This window comes from Haliotis rufescens, unplaced genomic scaffold, assembly GCF_023055435.1.
Source record: "Haliotis rufescens isolate VD_foot unplaced genomic scaffold, xgHalRufe1.0.p SCAF_4, whole genome shotgun sequence".
In the NCBI taxonomy this organism is placed as follows: Eukaryota; Metazoa; Mollusca; class Gastropoda; order Lepetellida; family Haliotidae; genus Haliotis; species Haliotis rufescens.
In genome coordinates this window covers 44,684,909-44,704,952 of record NW_025964112.1, presented here as the reverse complement: position 1 = coordinate 44,704,952, position 20,044 = coordinate 44,684,909, and the positions used below count along the sequence as shown (strand labels likewise).

The window sequence follows — 20,044 nt, the reverse complement described above, 5'->3', positions numbered from 1 at the left end:
TAGACGTGTAATCCGAAATTCATATGATAAACGCAGCAAAAATCCATATGTAAATCTTGAGAGAAACCATTAATCAGGCGGTGCGGTAAGGTGAAATGGGGTTTAAAATCGCGTTCTGTGTTCGTGCGTGCGTGCGCCCGTCCGTCTGTCTTGTACTAGACTAATGACGATTCCATAGTGCTAGCCCACTGAGACACCATGCTGCAGTTTAACATGGATACCCCACTCAGACAGCATACTGACTTATAGCCGACCAGTCCTTGTTTTAGCCCCTTAATACCAAATCAGGCAGGATAACAACAAGTACCATCTTTTAACGTCTTTTGGTAATCACAACCCGGACCACCCACCTTCAGCTCTGCTAGCAGATGCTCTATCCAGTACACCACAGCCGCGGGTCAGTACAGGATTATAGAAAGACCAACATATCACAAAAGTAACTTTCTCTTTTAATCAATGTTTTACTGTCTTATTTCATTTATTTACAGGTCACAGTGAACACAACAGTAACAATAAATAACAGTTTGTATCATAATGAATGCATGCAGGCATGAATTTTCATCAGTTCTTATAAATATACTGAACAAAAAAGGTTAGGGATCCTGACTATTTATCGGAATATATTTTTGTAGTGATCCCTAACTTTTCTGTTCAGTTTAGATACGTAAACCATACACATTGGCCTTTGGAGACAGTGTAATAATGAAAATGTTTTTACCAATGTTACAAATACAGGCATTCCTCTATGTAGAAATCTTTCACAGTAGTGTACCCATGCATATGTACTGGAAACTGGTTACATAGACCCTTATTTCATAGAGGGACCGGTCATTTATTACAGGGTGGGGTGGGGTGGTCAGAGGTCTTTGATGCAGCAAATAATGACCCTCCCCTAATGCTTGTAATTTTTTTCATGACCCTCCATGAAAAGACAAACGCACTTTATATTTTATTATAAACTGTCCATTTTTTCATGACACTCTCAGTCCTTGTGTGGTATGACTTACAATCTGATCATTTGGTACTCCTTCATCACACACACAAATCTCTGTGGCACTCAGCTGTGAAATGTGGATGGAATGTTTTCTGTATTACAGTACTGATGGGAAACCTTAAACAGGTCAGAATGAGTAAGTGAGCTTTGTCTGTATTTCAGTGATATCATGGTGTGTCATCTTAATGCTGGAAGAAATGTGAGGTAGGTTTTAAATGTTTGACAATCTAAGCCCTATTTTCACAAAGCGAGGAAGTCTATATTAATGTACACAGCTTCGATCGTCTTAGCTCTACGACTATCTTTATCAGGGGAGTTACTATCGTCTTAGCTCTACGACTGTCTTATTATGGGAGTTAGGATCGTCTTAGCTCTACGACTCTCTTATTATGGGAGTTAGGATCATCTTAGCTCTACGACTGTCTTAAGCATTGGAATTATGATCGTATCAGGTATACGACTGTCTTAAGTAAGGGAGTTATGATAAGCTTAGCTCTACGACTGCCTAAAGTATGGGAGTTACATCGCCTTGGCTCTACGACTGTCTAGTATGGGAGTTACGATCGTCTTAGTTCTAAGACTGTCTGGTATGGGAGTTACGATCGTCCTAGCTATAAGACTGTCTAGTATGGGAGTTACGGTCGTCTTGGCTCTACGACTGTCTGGTATGGGAGTTACGATCGTCCTAGCTCTACGACTGTCTGGTATTGGAATTATCGTTGGTCCTAGCTCTACGACTGTCTAGTATGGGAGTTACGATGGTCTTGGCTCTACGACTGTCCTATTATGGGAGTTACGATCATCTTGGCTCTACGACTGTCTAGTATGGGAGTTACGATGGTCTTGGCTCTACGACTGTCTAGTATGGGAGCTACGATCATCTTGGCTCAACGACTGTCTAGTATGGGAGTTACGATGTTCTTGGCTCTACAACTGTCTAGTATGGGAGTGACGATCGTCTTGGCTCTACGACTGTTTAGTATGGGAGTTACGATCGTCTTGGCTCTACGACTGTCTAGTATGGGAGTTACATCGCCTTAACTCTACGACTGTATTGAGTATGGGAGCTACGATCATCTTGGCACTACCATCACTTTGTGGAACAAGCCCTAAGCAATTGAGTATAGTGCTAACAAATCAAGGGTCATAATCAGAGAGTATGGGAACTTACAATTATAGGATTCCAAAACTGCACAAAGGACACAACTCTGCATTCTGCAGCATACTAAATGGGCCATAGCTCTGCCTGAACATGTCGGAGAAACAATAGCAAGTTCTTATGGTTGAGATGCCTAGTTCTATACACCGCTTCATTCATTCACAACGGGTGACCAATGCTTGAATAATTCAGTCAATATCTGATGCTAAAAATTCATAACAATTGGGTGTATTGGAAATACCTCTGTGCAGGCAAACTGGTGCTCTTAATATAACGGGGACGGTCGGGTAGCCTAGTGGTTAAAGCGTCCGCTCGTCACGGCGAAGACCCAGATATGATTCCCGACATGGGTACAATGTGTGAAGCCCATTTCTGGTGTCCCCCGTCGTGATATTGCTGGAATATTGCTAAAAGTGGCGTAAATCCATACTCACTCACTCACTCACTCTTAATTTAACATTATTAAATACATAGTCAGAATAAAGTAAAATCAGTTCTATGACAACATCTTTATTTCTGGCTTTCCTCCGGCATTAAGCTGACATGCCGTGATATAACTGGAATATTGTTAAAATGGCTTTTATACCAACTCACTCACTCATGTTTATTTGATGTTTTAAAGCAGAAATGAAAGCATCAGTATTAATGGTGGCACACTGGTCCAGAGATTCCATGACTAGCTGTATTGTCTTGTCACAGTCTTCACTCAAAACTGCTGACCAATTTCAGAGATGTGTCGTTATCCGTAACTGTACATGGTAACATGGTCCACTATATTGTGTTGATCTCCCCCATGATGTTGACTGGCCGATCCTTATACTTCTTGGATATCTCACCTTCCATCTGCAAGACAAAGAAATGACCTTACATATAAATTTTCTTTTGTTTTTCATTAACCATCCCACTTAGCAATATTCCAGCTATATGATCTGGTCTGTAAGTTATTGAGTCTAGACCAGACAATCCAGTGATTGACAGGGGATACGATGACACACAACCAATGAAGTCAGTGAGCCTGGCCATCCGATCCATTTAGTTACCTCTTACAACAAACAAAGGGAGATAAGACTGACACTCTTACCCCGGCTACACACTATAAGTGACCCGTGAAGATCCGGGGTAGAATAGATCTTCAGCAACCCATGCCTGCTGTAAAAGGCGACTATGCTTGTCGTAAAAGGCGACTAGCGGGATCAGGTGGTCAGACTCGCTGACTTGGTTGATGCATGTCATCGATCCCAATTGCGTGGATCGACGCTCATGATATCAATCACTGGATTGTCTGGTCCAGACTCGATTATTTACAGACCACCGTCATATAGCTGGAATATTGCTGAGTGCGGCGTTAAACAACAAACCAACCAACCAACCACTATAAGTTGCAGCAGGATCCCTCTGGGTACATGGGTTTTAATGTGTCCCGCGTTAGGTTTTATACCGCGAGCTGGAGCCGGAGCCGGAGGCGAGTGGTATAAAAGCTAATATCAGACGCCTAAAACCACGCAACTGGGATACAATGAAGTGTATCAACCAAGTCAGCGAGCCTGTGACCCGATCTCATTAGTCGCCTCTTACAACAAGCAAAGTCATCTTTTACGGCAAGCATCGATTGCTGAAGACCTATTCCACCCTGGATCTTCATTTGTCTCATCATTCTGACATGGTGGTATGAAAATGTTCTTATATATATCTAACAACTCTTAAAAATATCCAACAGTTTACATAACAGTAACATTACTGAAATACTGCAACTTGCATCAGCTGAACAATGCTCTGTCATTATTCGTTAGCATGGCTTCATTTTGAGACTGGTTCATATTATTACATTACTGTTATATTATACATTTATTTACATCAGGTATCCAGATACTAGTATCTGCTCAAGTGTGGTTTTATTTGTTCGCCAACCAGTGGATCCATTTGCATTTCAGTTATCATTCTCAACTCCCTGGGGAGTATACAACCCAAGCTGCCTATGGGTGCAAGAGGGTTTTGACATCCACCTCACACACCGGGTACCCTGCTAGGTGAATAGTGGCAAATTTGAACAAAGTCTCTTGCCCATATGGTGACTTTGTGACTGAAATTCACTGCTCAGTAAGAAAGAGGTGAGGTCGCGTCCAAGATTATTGCACTTATATAGCGACGTGCATGTACGTGTGTGTGTTTGTGTGGCTGCTTGTACTAGTCCGATTTATAGTGCTAGCTCACTGAGATACCATGCCGCAGTTTTACATGAATACCCCACTCAGACACAGTATACTGACTCCGAGCCGACCAGTCCTTGTTTTAGCCCCTTAATCATGTAATGCGGAGCGCCAGACAGGGTAACAACAAGTACCATCTTTTAATGTCTTTTGTATGACGCGGCCGGGGATCAAACCCCGGACCTTCCACTCTCCAGGCAGACGTTCTTCCACTAGACCACGGAGGCGGTCAGTAAGAAAGAGCACTGACTGAGCTCACTTCGAAAATGAAGCTTCAGTGGCAATTGGGTTCTGGGTATTTATCAGAATAGAATGGAGATACAATTCACTTGATGACCGATGATGAAACTTCCTGGGCCCCTACAGGGTGAGCTGAGATGAGACACAATGCGTCCACTGACCTGCTTCTGCATGACCTTTGTCTTGCTGACCAGAGTGTCCAGCTTGGGCTCCAGCTGACCTTGTTCCTCCAGCGCCTCCTTCCTCTTCACAACCATCTCCTTCTCGTAGAACACCATCTTGTCAGCCAGGGTCAGCGTCTGCTTCAAGGAGTCCCTCAGTCTCTCCACATACCTGATGAAGGGAAGGAGTGTGTGCGTTTGTGAGACAGACATTCATTAAAGTTCAGTAGAGTGATGTCTAGTCTACACTTGACAAACCCAAAATGCCTCACACTATTCCCCCTACACAACCTGCATTGACACCAGAGGCATCTTGCCTCATTCGTTTTTGGAGGAGCAGGTTACAGTTACCTGTCTCTGGTTAAAAATATAACAAATAAAAAAGCCTGACACAGGGGTTGACAATGATGGGAGCATGTGCCAGAAACATTAACGCATCAGTGGGGGTTGATAATGATGGGAGCATGGACCAGAAACATTAAAGCCCTACGTGGGGGTTGACAATGATGGGGGCATGGACCAGAAACATTAAAGCACTACGTGGTGGTTGACAATGATGGGGGCATGGACAAGAAACATTAACGCATCAGTGGGGGTTGATAATGATGGGAGCATGGACCAGAAACATTAAAGCCCTACGTGGGGGTTGACAATGATGGGGGCATGGACCAGAAACATTAAAGCACTACGTGGTGGTTGACAATGATGGGGGCATGGACAAGAAACATTAAAGCCCTACGTGGGGGGTTGATAATGATGGGAGCATGGATCAGAAACATTAAAGCCCTACGTGGGGGTTGACAATGATGGGAGCATGGACCAGAAACATTAAAGACCTACGTGGAGGTTGACAATGATGGGGGCATGGACAAGAAACATTAAAGCCCTACGTGGGGGTTGACAATGATGGGGGCATGGACCAGAAACATTAAAGCCCTACGTGGGGGTTGATAATGATGGGAGCATGGACCAGAAACATTAAAGCCCTACGTGGGGGATGACAATGATGGGGGCATGGACCAGAAACATTAAAGCCCTACTTGGAGGTTGACAATGATGGGGGCATGGACCAGAAACATTAAAGCCCTACGTGGAGGTTGACAATGATGGGGGCATGGACCAGAAACATTAAAGCCCTTTGTCGGTGTTGACAATGATGGGGGCATGGACCAGAAACATTAAAGCACTACGTGGGGGTTGACAATGATGCAGGTATAGACAAAAAACATTGAAGCACTATGTGTGGGTTGACAATGATGGGGGCATGGACAAGAAACATTAAAGCCCTATGAGGGTGGTTAAAATTATACGGATGAGGACCAAAAACATAATATTTTTTTGCTTTGGCCAAAAACTTCATCACCTTACCTGGGAGAATTCCTGATCAGCAACAGGTGCTGCATCTGTACTGAGGTCAACTGCTCCAATATGCCCTTGACCTTATTCAGCATGTCCTTGACCTTGGAAGCATCAATCTGTATGGCTGATGGCGCTGACTGGAACTGACTTCCAGCTAACACATCATCCTCTGAGGACATCTCCGACAACCTCTGAGTCAGGAAAGCTTCCAGCTGAAGAAAAAGTTTCACATTTTTTAGAATCTGACAGCAAGCTACACTGCACACACAGTGATGTATCTAAGATTTGTGGGTCATGTAACCCTTTAACTTCAAAAATATGGTCAAACTATATTTTCATTTTGTTTTCTTGTTTCTTGTTGTTGTTTTGTGTTTAACGCCGCACTCAACAATATTCAAGCTGTATGACGGTGGTCTGTAAGTAATCGAGTCTGGACCAGCCAATCCAGTGACATCTTCCCGAGGCAAGGGAGTTAACTGACTTTAAAAGTCCAGTTTCCACCCTTGCCGAACTAGGCTGGAATTACTGGGCTCGATCGTAGCACCACCAGTGGCTATTACCAATTATGTCCCTTCTAAGCCTCTCCTATGGACCAATCAGATTCCACCGCTCGTATCACTTGCGTTTGCTTCACACAAAATGGTGGCGCTCAGACAGGACGATCTGATCGATAATCAAGATCTATATTGTGATAAAACGGGTCTTACATCACAAAATGCATCAAATCACGTGAGCACCTTGATTAAAAACATGAAAAGATTTGGAAAATATCTGCTGACGAGTTGGCAGTGCACATGCTTTGCAAATCCTGCAATCGACCGAAATCTGCACAACAGTTTACTAACCGGATTTTGATTTCGGTGCACGATTTTGATTGGACTATGCATAGACTCGTTAGTCCAGACAAAATGTAACTCCATAATACCAGCCTAGTTCGGCAAGGGTGGAAACTGGACTTTTATAGTCAGTTTACTCTCTTGCCTCGGGAAGATGATCCAGCGATTGACATCATGACCATCATGATATTATATATTTATGTATTAAGCTCAGTCTTAAAAAACATTTGTGTCAGTAATACAAAATCTGGGTATGAAATGACACAAAGAAAATATAAATAGCATCATTAACTCATTACTATGTGCAATTGTGGTGTAATAACTCAATTAACAATGTCAATAATGGCTGTGACCACCATTTGCGTCGATACTGACAAGGCACTAGGTGTCCCGACTCAGCTAGCATTGCTGCCTAATTCTGGTCCTGTTGTTGGCGTCGTTCCATCTGATCCCACACATGTTCTATCGGAGAGGTTTGGAGAAATAACCGGCCACGGCAGTGCAGCAATTTTGTGCTGATTCAAAAAGTCTGTTACAACACGTACAAAATGTGGGTGGGTATTATCCTGCTGCTTCATGACGTTATGTCCCTACATTATCACAAAGGGTAGAAGATGAACTTGAATGATGGCCTCCTGGTAGCGTACACCATTCAAACTGCCACTGACAATGAGTATTGATACCAAACAGAAGATGTTGAGTAACGAGAGCATTGCTGAAACGTTCTCCTGGACGCCTGTAGACCCTTGCACGACCATCAGGTGTCCAGATTAAACCTGGACTCATCTGGGAACAGCATACTGTCCCCGTCTTGTCTTCTGAACCTGAAATGCCATCTACACCAACCTAGGCTTGAGCTGACTGAAGGTGACGTAGAAGTATCACTGAGCGTATCGCTGGACATAGGAGACGGATGCTGTATGTTGTGCTCCCTCAACCAGTTCCATACAGTTCTGCAACTAATTGATCTCAACCCAGGAATTGTATGAGCTGTTAATGTGGCAGTTTGGTATTGATTCCATAGATGTACCAACCGATTATAGTTGTCTTGTTGACGTGATGTCACACATGGACAACATCTCCAAAGAGATAATTGTTTTGATGAACATTAAAATGTCTGTCATCTTCATTTTGTGCCATTCCTGTTTGCAGCATATCTAGGGAGCAAAGAAGTCGATTTTCAGTGTAGACGTTGTGTAAGCGGTATTTACACTTAAACAAAACAGTCTTCAGGAGCACCTGATAGCTAAACAATCACTGTGTGCTGTCCAGATTAAAAAAAACAACATATATACAAACATGCAAACATCCAAATCGTGGTATTTGGTTCTGAATTTTGTTACCTCCAACAGGTCATTGATGAATTCGTTCCTTGTGTCTGGGTTGTCAAGAACAGACAGGGCATCCTTCCCCCTCGCCACACCATCACCTGCAATTGGAACACTTCACTGTAGGCTCGAGAAATATCCTCATTGAACTACTGGCGTCACAGATCTGCCAGTCCTTTTTCAGCCATTGTAAAAAAACAAAAGTGCATTCCACAACAGGAAATAATTGTACCCAGTAATCTCTTATCTCAAAATTAAAGATAAATTAACATCATAAAATTTCATTGGAATCAAGAGATTATATTTGAAACTGTATTCAATTTAGACAATAGACCCTTGGGGCTCTAATGGTTAACACTACAGACAAAATCTTGGCTCAATCAACCAGGGAGTTCTGGAGGAAAGTTGAAAAGGTAAATGTTTATGGACAGGTGAAATAATGCAGTTATTAGAATAACTGTTTAGATTTACCTCCCTTTGATATGTCTCGGAATCCTGAAACAAGACATCTCAGGAGACAGAGTGAGTGAGTGAGTGAGTGAGTGAGTGAGTGAGTGAGTGAGTGAGTGAGTGAGTGAGTGAGTGAGTGAGTGAGTGAGTGAGTGAGTGAGTGAGTGAGTGAGTGAGTGAGTGAGTGAGTGATACATCTAAGAGCGTACCTGTAGTAGCCACTGAGATATCCTTAGTATCTTCTTCAATCAAGTCACCGTAGTCGATACCATTTTCATCTTCCCCCTAGATGGACAGAGGAAGATTAATAACACATGTCAAGGCAGTGCCATTTCATGCTAAATCCAACACTGAATATTATCACTCTGTCAACAGATAAAAGCATCTACTACACTGCTCAACATGTCATAGACTCGTGAAGATCCGGGCTAGAATTTGTCTTCAGTAACCAGTGCTGGTCGTAAGAGGCGACTAACGGGATCAGGGGGTCAGGCTCACTGACTTGGTTGATGCATGCCATTGTATCCCAGTTGCGTAGATCGATGTTCATGATATCAATCACTGGATTGTCTAGTCCAGACTTGATTATTTCCAAAGGCTGCATGTAGCTGGAATTTTGCTTGTGCGGCGTTAAACAGAAAAGAAACAACAAAAAACATACTTTTAGTTCCGTTTCTGCTCCGCCGCTCTCGACAGTGATGTCTGTGATGTCGAGGTTTATGTCCGCACCAAAGTCTATCTGGTCTTCTTCACCTCCCCAGTCAATCTGACACAAAAAGAAATATGGATGTATCTACAGTCCAAACACCAAAAAACAAACGTCTGATTGAAATGAAGGGTATATGAGCATTGATGTGTATGCAGTTTAACAGAGAATGTTTGTTGAGGTCATTTGGAGACATACCCACCCTCGACCAGGGGAACAGATGGCCCAATCATCTAATGCACCTCAACTTGCTGTGCAGAGTTACATCCCTTGGGCATGCCAGAAGCCTATGAGCATGGTTTCCATGTCCAGTTCACCCCGATTATGTTTCTAGGTTTGTCAGCACTTTTCCTGTGCACGTGGGTTTCACCAAAGTGGTAAACGTCTAAGAGCTGCATCACTTCGGGCTTTCCTACCACATTAAGCTGACACGCCGTGATATAACTGGAATATTGTTAAAAGTGGTGTTAAATGAAACTCACTCACTCAGTCTACCAAATCATGAAACCAATCCTTACATCTCCTGTCTCCTCCACGACCTCCTGCTCATCGGTAGTGTCGATCTGTATGTTCGTGTCTTCCACCTTATCAGGAGCACTTCCTGTACGCCACTGGTACGTCGTAACGTCGCCATTACATATGATAAACTTTAGAAACTGGAGGGATTCTGATTCAAACTTGTCACTGAAATAATAAAAAAGAAATATCTTCATGTAATATGTTGAAATCTTCCGTTCCAGTGAAGCATATAATGTTTCAGAGATGCTTGTTAGGCTGTGATGCAAACAAAAGCATGTTCTACTGATGATGTTAATGATGCAAGACTAGTTTAGGGGATTAACCTATTCTGTTTTAAATTTTGAGGCGGTTCATTGTTGATTAAACAAAGACTAGAGTAACACAAATGTGACTGAATGTAACACTTAGGTGTTTAATTAACGATGAACCACCACATAACTAAAAAACACAATAGGTTTATCTCCATTCTACCATGACCAAAATGAATTTTTTTAAACAGAATCTTTTTCTTGTGTACATATTCAGTGCAATGATGTGGTCAGAAGTGGTTATCACTCATATATATATATATGTATATATATATACAAAAATACCCATGGGGATTCCAGAAAATAGATTCCTAACAACCTATGTTTGTCCAAAAAGGAGCAAAATGGATCGGGTGATCAGGTTTGCTAACTTGGTCAATTATTCGTTTCCTGTTTGTGTTGAGTGGAAAGTAAAGGGACTGAGCCTGAAGCATACATTTTCAGATGAGGGTTTTAGTCAATTTCCCATGACACTATCTTCCTAACGAGTAAATAAAACAAAACAAGCTGATTGGATAATGCAACTACACACAATGAACACAAAACAAGTGTTACACATTCATTACCTTTTCATAACAAATGACACAAAGTTTTGATAATAATCAAATGCTGGTTGAAGCGACTTTGTTGTCTTTGCCATTTTCTGATATTCAGTGGGAAGATCTCTAACAAGGGCAGCTAACTCTGACTTTATCTTCTTTCCCTGAAACATGAACAGATAATAACCATACACACCAAATGTCATCTATAGCGCCTTAAACCAGGCTGTTAAATACAGTACAGCTGGGAACTATATCACAACATCTTGCATTTTCAAAGAAACGGAAAAAAATATATGCAGATTGGACGTGATGATATTCCCGATAAACAGTTTCAAAATGTATTTCTACTCAGCCCTGCGTAGTCTCACTAGAGCTTGATTGAAACTATTTACTAATATTATAAACATAACTGAGTAAAGGTTTAATGAGACATAGTTGATAAAAGGTTTAATGACACAGTCAATATTTCATGTGTCATGAAAAAATCCGAAAAATATATCACTACTAAGTGGTGAGGTCCAAGAAAAAATTATACAGTTCTATTTTTTTCAAATAAAAAAAATTAAAAATGTGAACATTATTTAGGAACTGGTCATTTATTAAAGGGAGGGGGGGGCATTAAAAAATGTTACATGTATTTGGGGTGGGCATGAAAAAATGCTACACAAAATTGATGGGGTTGGCAAAACATGATACAGATCTACGGCCAATCCTTTCCCCCTCCCTAACATGAATTGGAAAATTTTAAATTCCTTTTTCATGTGATTTGCTGCAGACTTGGTGCCAAATATTGGCCTCTGTATATTCATGAAATTGTTTGACAAGATAACATGTAATACCTCTATACCCATCTGTTTACAGGAGGCGTCATACTTCCGCCTCAACTCTGATTGGTTGGTACTGTAGTCGGCCTCCTTCCTGGTACAATCCTGCAAGCAAACATACCCCAGGAATTAAACATAGAACCACTGTATCCATAGTGCCAACTTCCACAAATGCTCGTAACCCGACATAATTATTACCCTGGCCAATGGATCAGGGTGCCCTCAAATGCCATTCTCAGCCCCCAAGGACATATGTCCATCACCAGATTGTCTGGTCTAATTATTTACAGACCGACGCCATACAGCTTGAATATTACTGAGCAAACAAATAAACAAAACCATATGAAGATCTAGAACAATGGGTCACCAGTTCCCCATCTGAACAAAGTTCTCAATGGAATATCTACAATATTACCTGTGTGAAGTACAGGGAGCAATGAAAACAGGGAATATACTACGAGGAACCCTATTCCTCAACATGCTTCATATTAACATGATTAAAGTGTAGTTTCAGAATGAACCTAAACATGTTTGAAATATCTCAGCTGTCAACAGACAATGCCTTTTAGAAAGTGGTCAAATGTAACAAATGTTATATCTGAAGCAACGGTGGCTAAGTGGGCGAGATCGCTGACTTTGTGTGCTGGCGATTAGGTGCCTGACTCTGGCAGTGTGGGTTCGAATCCTGGATGGGACTCAAATAGTATGAGAATCTGTACTTTAATAAGACAGTGTTATCCCAGATATAACATTTGTTACATTTGACCACTTTCTAAAATGGCATTGTGTGTTCACAGCTTTTAGCCAGGGGAGCCGTGCCAATTTACACTTGTCAGAGGGGTACACAAAATATTAATCTAGACTACCGGTTGTCGAAATTTCATTTTGTGGAAGCCTCGGTGGCCGAGTGGGTTAGATCACTGACTTTGTGTGGTGACGATTAGGTGCCTCACTCTGGCAGTGTGGGTTTGAATCCTGGATGGGACTCAACCCAAAATGTATGAGAATCTATATTTTACTCAGAAAGTGTTATCCCAGATATAACGTGTTACCAGGTATCTCAGCTGTCCATTCATAAACACTCAAAACACACCTTCTGAATTTGTTGACATTTGCCTATTTGTTTCTTCAGTGCAGGAATCTCATAATTAACATTGCGTGACACCATCTGTGCCACCTCACCTGAAACAGGAAAACAGAACAATGCTACAATACATTGAACAAAATAGAACAGTGCTAATAAGCTGAACAAAAGAAAACAGTGCTATAACAGGCTGAACAATATAGAACAGTGCTATAACAGGCTGAACAATATAGGACAGTGCTATAACAGGCTGAACAAAACAGAACAGTGCTATAACAGGCTGAACAATATAGAACAGTGCTATAACAGGCTGAACAAAATAGAACAGTGATATAACAGGCTGAACAAAATAGAACAGTGCTATAACAGGCTGAACAAAATAGAACAGTGCTATAACAGGCTGAACAATATAGGACAGTGCTATAACAAGCTGAACAAAATAGAACAGTGTTATAACAGGCTGAACAAAATAGAACAGTGTTATAACAAGCTGAACAAAATAGAACAGTGCTATTACAGGCTGAACAAAATAGAACAGTGCTATAACAGGCTGAACAAAATAGAACAGTGCTATAACAGGCTGAACAATATAGGACAGTGCTATAACAAGCTGAACAAAATAGAACAGTGTTATAACAGGCTGAACAAAATAGAACAGTGTTATAATCAACTGAACAAAATAGAATAGTGCTATATGTAAGGCTGAACAAAATGAAAAATACCATGAAAGCACATTAGTTGTACCATTCGACAAACAATGTATTTTCAAACATGAAGGTCTAAACAATACTCTCTGTTCTTATGAATCAGCTGTATAGTAATAGTAAAAAATATTCTACAAACACCTATCTCTCTCTCTCATATCACCTGTAATGAGAATATGACCTCTATGTCATATTGGACATATTCACTTACCAAGATATACCCCGTCTTTTTCAAAAAGCTTCACAATTTCAGCCCAATCCTGAAAATAGAAGGTACTGTACATGTAATTTGTAAATGAAGCAAAAATGAATTTATGTCAACAACACATTGGTGATGTTACCAGTTTGTATGCACTATGTTTCTCTATCACCTGTCAGTTCATAAGGTCTGTTTGCATCAGTGTTTTTAACCAACTAGTCAAGACACTGCCTGGTTTCTGCGAAAAACAAAAAAAACAAGTGCTTAGACCAATCAGTGTAAAGCCCAAGTCTTGGCTATTGGTCAGTCCGACTACCCTCGTACAATGACAATGCACATACAAACCAAATTATAAACCTACCTTCATTCGTTGAGAAGAATATTGACCAAATATATTCTTCTTTCCTGATTCTGTTTCCTTCAAAAGCCTCAGGATTGTCAAACAATGGAAATAGTTGATATCTAAAGGAGAAAATTCAGTGTCACAGATTCTGTGTATAAACATGGCACTGGGCACTCACCGTCAAACAATGGAAATAGATGATATCTAAAGGAGAAAATTCAATGTCACAGATTCTGTGTATAAACATGGCACTGGGCACTCACTGTCAAACAAGGGAAATAGATGATATCTAAAGGAGAAAATTCAATGTCACAGATTCTGTGTATAAACATGGCACTGGGCACTCACTTTCAAACAAGGGAAATAGTTGATATCTAAAGGAGAAAATTCAGTGTCACAGATTCTGTGTATAAACATGGCACTGGGCACTCACTGTCAAACAAGGGAAATAGTTGATATCTAAAGGAGAAAATTCAATGTCACAGATTCTGTGTATAAACATGGCACTGGGCACTCACTGTCAAACAAGGGAAATAGATGATATCTAAAGGAGAAAATTCAATGTCACAGATTCTGTGTATAAACATGGCACTGGGCACTCACTTTCAAACAAGGGAAATAGATGATATCTAAAGGAGAAAATTCAGTGTCACAGATTCAGTGTATAAACATGGCACTGGGCACTCACAGTCAAACAATGGAACGATAATACTGAAGGCGACAGTTTGAGTCGATAGGTACCAGGAGTGGGACAACATGTTTACTTCTTTCAAAAACGCAGCTCCATCTCATTTCAGGTAGATTTGTGTTAAATGGCTTAAGTATTCAATGATCTAAAATATGTATTTAAAAAAAACTACCACAGCATTTCTTATCTCATGGTACTGTAGTCTTCATCGTAAATTGACATGGGAAAGGGAAGTAACTCTCACAAGAAACCCCAAGCAACAACTTTCTTTCATTTCACAATTTTGATTTCACACTGCAACCCACACTTCCTACATGTCTAGTAGATCACATCTAGTATATAGAAGGTATTTAAATTATCTAAAGTCCTCTAAATTTCCCATGTCAAATCCCTGCACTAGATATTTTGCACAACCGTCCGAGTCTATCTTGTAATGAATTATGTACACAATTTCAGAGTTTACCCGACCTATATATTATATATATTCTGAATTAATCTTAATATTTTAAATTATTTATAGCGAAGCCAAAAGAAAAAATATCCTTAGGGTATGCGATTTCCATGTTTCCAGTTCATACCGGTAAATAATATTCCCCAAGCGCCAATAAAACCAAAACGTACAAGTTCCTTCCAGCAGTGCCGATATCTCCTCGACTTCAGGCATGTCTTGTATGGCTGTGTTTATCTTCTCCCGGATGGCGATAGTCGCCTTCTGCCAGTCCTTACTGCAGTGGCGCCGGCTCACCAGCCAGTCTAATCACAAAAAATATCAAAGACAACATAATAACATCTTAATAACCACTGCCGGAAAACAACGAAGAGTTTAATCTGCACATACACAATTATCCTTATTCCCTTTACACCTGGAATAGGGGTGGCAGGGTAGCCTATCAAGCTCATCACATCGAACACCTGGGTCCGATTCCCCACGAGTACAATGTGTGAAGCCCATTTCTGGTGTCCCCCGCCGTGATATTGCTGGAATATTGCTAAAAGCAGCATCAAACCATTTTCATTTGCTCACTCACTCACTCACTATACCTGGAAGATGATGCTACTCATGTCACAATCGGGATTCAAACCCACGGTGAGCGGATCCTGGCACCGTCCACTTGAACTCCCATATACCCCAAGGCAAGCAGGCTCAAAAAGCTTGTGAGTGAGTATGGTTTTACGCCGCTTTCAGCAGTATTCCAGCAATATCATGGCAGGGACACCAGAAACAGGCTTCACTGATTGTACCCATGTTGTGAATCGAACCGGGTCTTTCGTTTCACGAGGAACCCTTAACCACTAGGCTACCCCACCACCCCCTTCTGAGTTTGAATTAGTCCCAGTCATCAATGCTTGGTGTAAGGGGACTTAATGGGTGTGTGGGAAGACTTGGTGACTTGGCTGACCAGGTCAGCTGTGACAGCTGGAATATTGCTGAGCATGGCATTAAACAACAAGTAAATGATCCTTACTATCTTGTCATCAGTTACATACCGGTATCCAATTTCTAAATGCCAGATCCAACAAAATAACTGTGAGTGTCTCAGTCCTGCTAGAACTCCTGCCTACACTCATGTAATATTCTTTGGGTCAACTTACAGGCTGGGGTTACTTGTTAATGTGTTTACCAATGACTTCATAATGTCCTTCCCTATGCTAATGCAACATTTTCCCTATGCTAATGCAACGTTTTCCCTTTGCTCATGCAACATTTTGGTGCAGATAAGGGAACTCCAATTATCATTATCATGTGAATTTCAAAGTGTACATAAATATTTGCAATGTAAATGATGCAAAACGGTAGCTAAAACAAAATAATAATATTCATCAATACTATTGACTAACATCTAATCTCTGACATGAACATATCTTACAGAAAAAAACGGTTGTTAAATTATTTTAATATAATTTTAATAAAAAGGAGCCCAGGGACTCTCTTCATTTTTAGATACCTGATCATGCTGATACTGCAGTAATCTAGACTTGCAAAACATTATAGACTTGCATAGGCTGTATTGGATATATTTGTATCAGGGTCTGTACAACAGACTATCAATACTATTGTTTGTTGGGCTTGATAAAACTTCTTTTATCTGCACTGTGGTGATGCAGTGATGGAAATATAGAAATTGCCATGAATGTTTTGCATGTTACCATGTATACCAACAACATCAGTTCTTAACATTCTATAAGGACAATCAAAGACTTATTTGAAGCTACCAGTACTTATTTGAGGAACTGGATAAAGAACACAATCAAACATTGTACATGTGTTCCAGTATACTATCAACGCGTGTGGTCTGATGTTGATTAATAAATAATTTGCATACTCGTATATGCAAGAGGTGACGTATGGTTCTCAGTAGGAAGTGACAACTTGGAGACGATGGCTTGCAGTATATACAGTTTTACTTTATACATGTAGATAGATACATACAAATGACACTATGTGCCAAGTCAGCACATAGTGGTAGTGCTTGTTGTCTTGGTGCCCCGGAGCACCCAGCCTAACCCTAGCTAGGCTAAGGGTAAGACCTTTTTTTCCCCCTCTTCTCTCTTTTCTCCTTCTGGACCAAGGCTTATATAGCCACGGTCACCTGACATTTAGTAAGTAATAAATATAAATGTAAACAGTAAATCATCAGTGACATACTTGCACATCCTGTTCAGGATGGCAGACGGTCGATGTACACAAAACTGGGGATTAACAAATAGGATTAGCATCTTATAAATAACAGCAATTAAGTGTTTCAAGGCATATAGATGTCATGGCTCCAGGGTAATGAGCCTTTGCAATCAAATGTTCTTCAGACAATGGATGTCGTAAATCAGTCGCTATGACAATACTGTGACGGTAACTGTAGTATTTCTTTAATTGTGGAAAAGACAACATGTGGATGTGGCTAGAACATGTCTAGTAGAACACCTGACTCAAAATGCTCAACTGACCCAAAATCTTAACCTGTGAATGCATGACATGAGTTCACAAAATACTTACCAAGCAACTTGTTATAGTGAATATCTATAGGTAGACTTTCAGCAGTCTGCTGTGCCATGTTTGTCAAGCTAATAATTCACCAACACTTGTTATATGTTTCCCCAACTCGTGACATCTGTTGAAAAATGGATTTAATTCATAACATAAACATATGTGATGGTGAGGTGAGGTGAAATGGGCCTTAAAAGTTGCTGTCATGATTTTCGCATTTTTACAGCAACATACATACACGGTCACAAAAAAGTAACACAGCAAAAGGGGGGGGGGGGGGGGGGAGAGAGACACACTTCTATTTTATCAAATAATTTTTTTTTCTTCCTGAATGTGAACATTACATAGAGACTGCTCATGTATTATGGTGGGATGGGGGGTGTCATGAAAAGATGCCACACAAAATTGGGGGAGGGGTAGGGCAAAATATGATACAATCCTAAGTCCAATCTCACCAACTCTCCCCTATAAGAGACCAGTCCCTTATGCTGGACCTGTGAAGATTTCAGGGTATAATAGGTCTTCAGCAACCCATGCTTGCCGTAAAAGGTGACTATGCTTGTCGTAAAATCGTAACAGGATCGGGTGGTCAGGCTCGCTGAGTTGGTTGATGCATGTCATCAATCCCAATTGTGTGGAACAATGCTCATGATATTAATCACTGGATTGTCTGGTCCAGACTCGATTATTTACACACCGCCATCATATAGCTGGAATATTGCTGAATGCGGCGTTAAACAACAAACCAACCTAATACCGATCGCCAGGCAGAGTAGCAAGTACCGGGGTGCCATGGATTAACCTCTTTTTTATATGAAGCAACAGGGGATTTAACCTAGGGTCTCACAAAGGACATGTCAAAAATACATCACCTGATAATAATTACGAATAGTGGATATGATAAATGCAGCTAATTCTGTCACCAGCTCTGATGAACATGTCAAGTGATAACAGCAAGCAAACATAAATGGTGGTTGTCATAAATTCCCTGCATCTTTTTTGCACAAATATCTTGCTCTTTCACCAAATATTTTTTTATAGTAGTAAATACGGATATCATTCTTTGCTTGTAAACGAAATCTCTGCCACTGAACTACTGCTACTGCTAACATATGTCCAGTGCCGTAGCCAGCCGGGAGGCAGGGAGGGCAGTTGTCCCCCTGGATTTTTTATAGAAAACAGTTTTATTTGAATCATGAAAATACAAATTGGAGACAAGTGATACTTGTAGAAATATTTGACCCCCCTGTCAAAAAAAGTTAACTACGGCCTTGATGTCACAGCCCATGACATATGGTGTCAAAAACAGCAAAGTGGATTTTTTCCGCTCAAACAAGATATGATCACGTCGTTTGATTACCGTCTTAACATTAAAAAAATAAACACGGTAAAACATTACTGTAATTCAGGAAATCCTAAAAGCATTATCACCAGCACCGGCAAGCCATTCGACTGGAAAGGGTGTTGTTAGTTTTAACACTTGACTTGTGACACATTGATAACCGGTGTTTTCTCTTTGACAAGCGTAACATTGTTATAAGAATGCAATCAATGAAATCACATGTCATGGATAAACACATCTGCCCAAATAGGTCATTCAAGAAATATTCACTTACAGGTGAATCGTCAACAGCGTGGTTCTGACTTTCTGCACCGTATGTTGTGCAAGTTGTCTCTACTTCCGCACACGTGTTTAACCGTATCCCATTAATAACGCCTACTCTGATTGGTTCAAATCTTGTTGACACCCCTAGCTCCTAACACTGTTAGTGATGTGAAGAGCTTTTAATTGAACGAAGCTGCTGTAAAATGTTTATTTATTGTCGTGCAATGGGTTGATCGGGAATGACAAATCTTTATGACATTTTTCCTCTTAGCCGAATACTCGTGAGAAAGTGCAACGCATGCCAGGATGAGGGGTAATATATTATTATTATGTTACCCATATGAATCAAGACAAGCCAACATTAGACATTCGTTATTTTGTTGGGCCGTGCTTGTCGTAAGAGGCGACTAACGGGATCGTGGATCGATTCTCATGATGTCAATCACTGGACTATCTGGTCCAGACTCGATTATTTACAGACTGCCGTCAAATAGCTGGAATATGGCTGAGTGCGGGGTTATACAACAAACAAACACTCGTTGTAATATATCGTATGCGTTGTGTCACATTTATTGCGCACAGAGGCGAATTCAGTTAAAAGGCTACTTGGTCTCATTATGAATTTGCAGAACAAACTTTGAAACAAAAAAACAAAACACCTGTAGCTCTTTCTGGACACAGCAACGCGGGTGATCCAGTCGTCGAAGTCGGTAATTTGATGCGTCCCTTAGGCATACCTAAAATCGAGTCAGTCAGTCCTGGCCGCACTGCCATGACTAAGATGCATTTCTGTTGCTTTAGTGT

The 20,044-nt window shown here is 40.8% G+C and overlaps 1 protein-coding gene across 1 annotated transcript; it reads right to left on the bottom strand.

Annotated features, from left to right (window-relative positions):
* Positions 1-441: 441 nt before the first annotated feature.
* LOC124152351 (CDK5 regulatory subunit-associated protein 3-like) lies at positions 442-19,333 on the bottom strand. The gene is made up of 15 exons (XM_046525272.2): positions 19,251-19,333; positions 17,644-17,758; positions 15,273-15,404; positions 13,982-14,082; positions 13,633-13,681; positions 12,727-12,815; positions 11,649-11,738; positions 10,834-10,970; positions 9,959-10,124; positions 9,396-9,500; positions 8,944-9,019; positions 8,300-8,385; positions 6,130-6,332; positions 4,762-4,933; positions 442-2,996 (listed from the first exon to the last, which is right to left on the bottom strand). Exons 2-15 carry the CDS (start codon positions 17,699-17,701, stop codon positions 2,925-2,927), a joined length of 1,536 nt encoding a protein of 511 aa, XP_046381228.2. The 5' UTR covers positions 17,702-17,758; positions 19,251-19,333; the 3' UTR covers positions 442-2,924.
* Between the last annotated feature and the right edge of the window lie 711 nt (positions 19,334-20,044).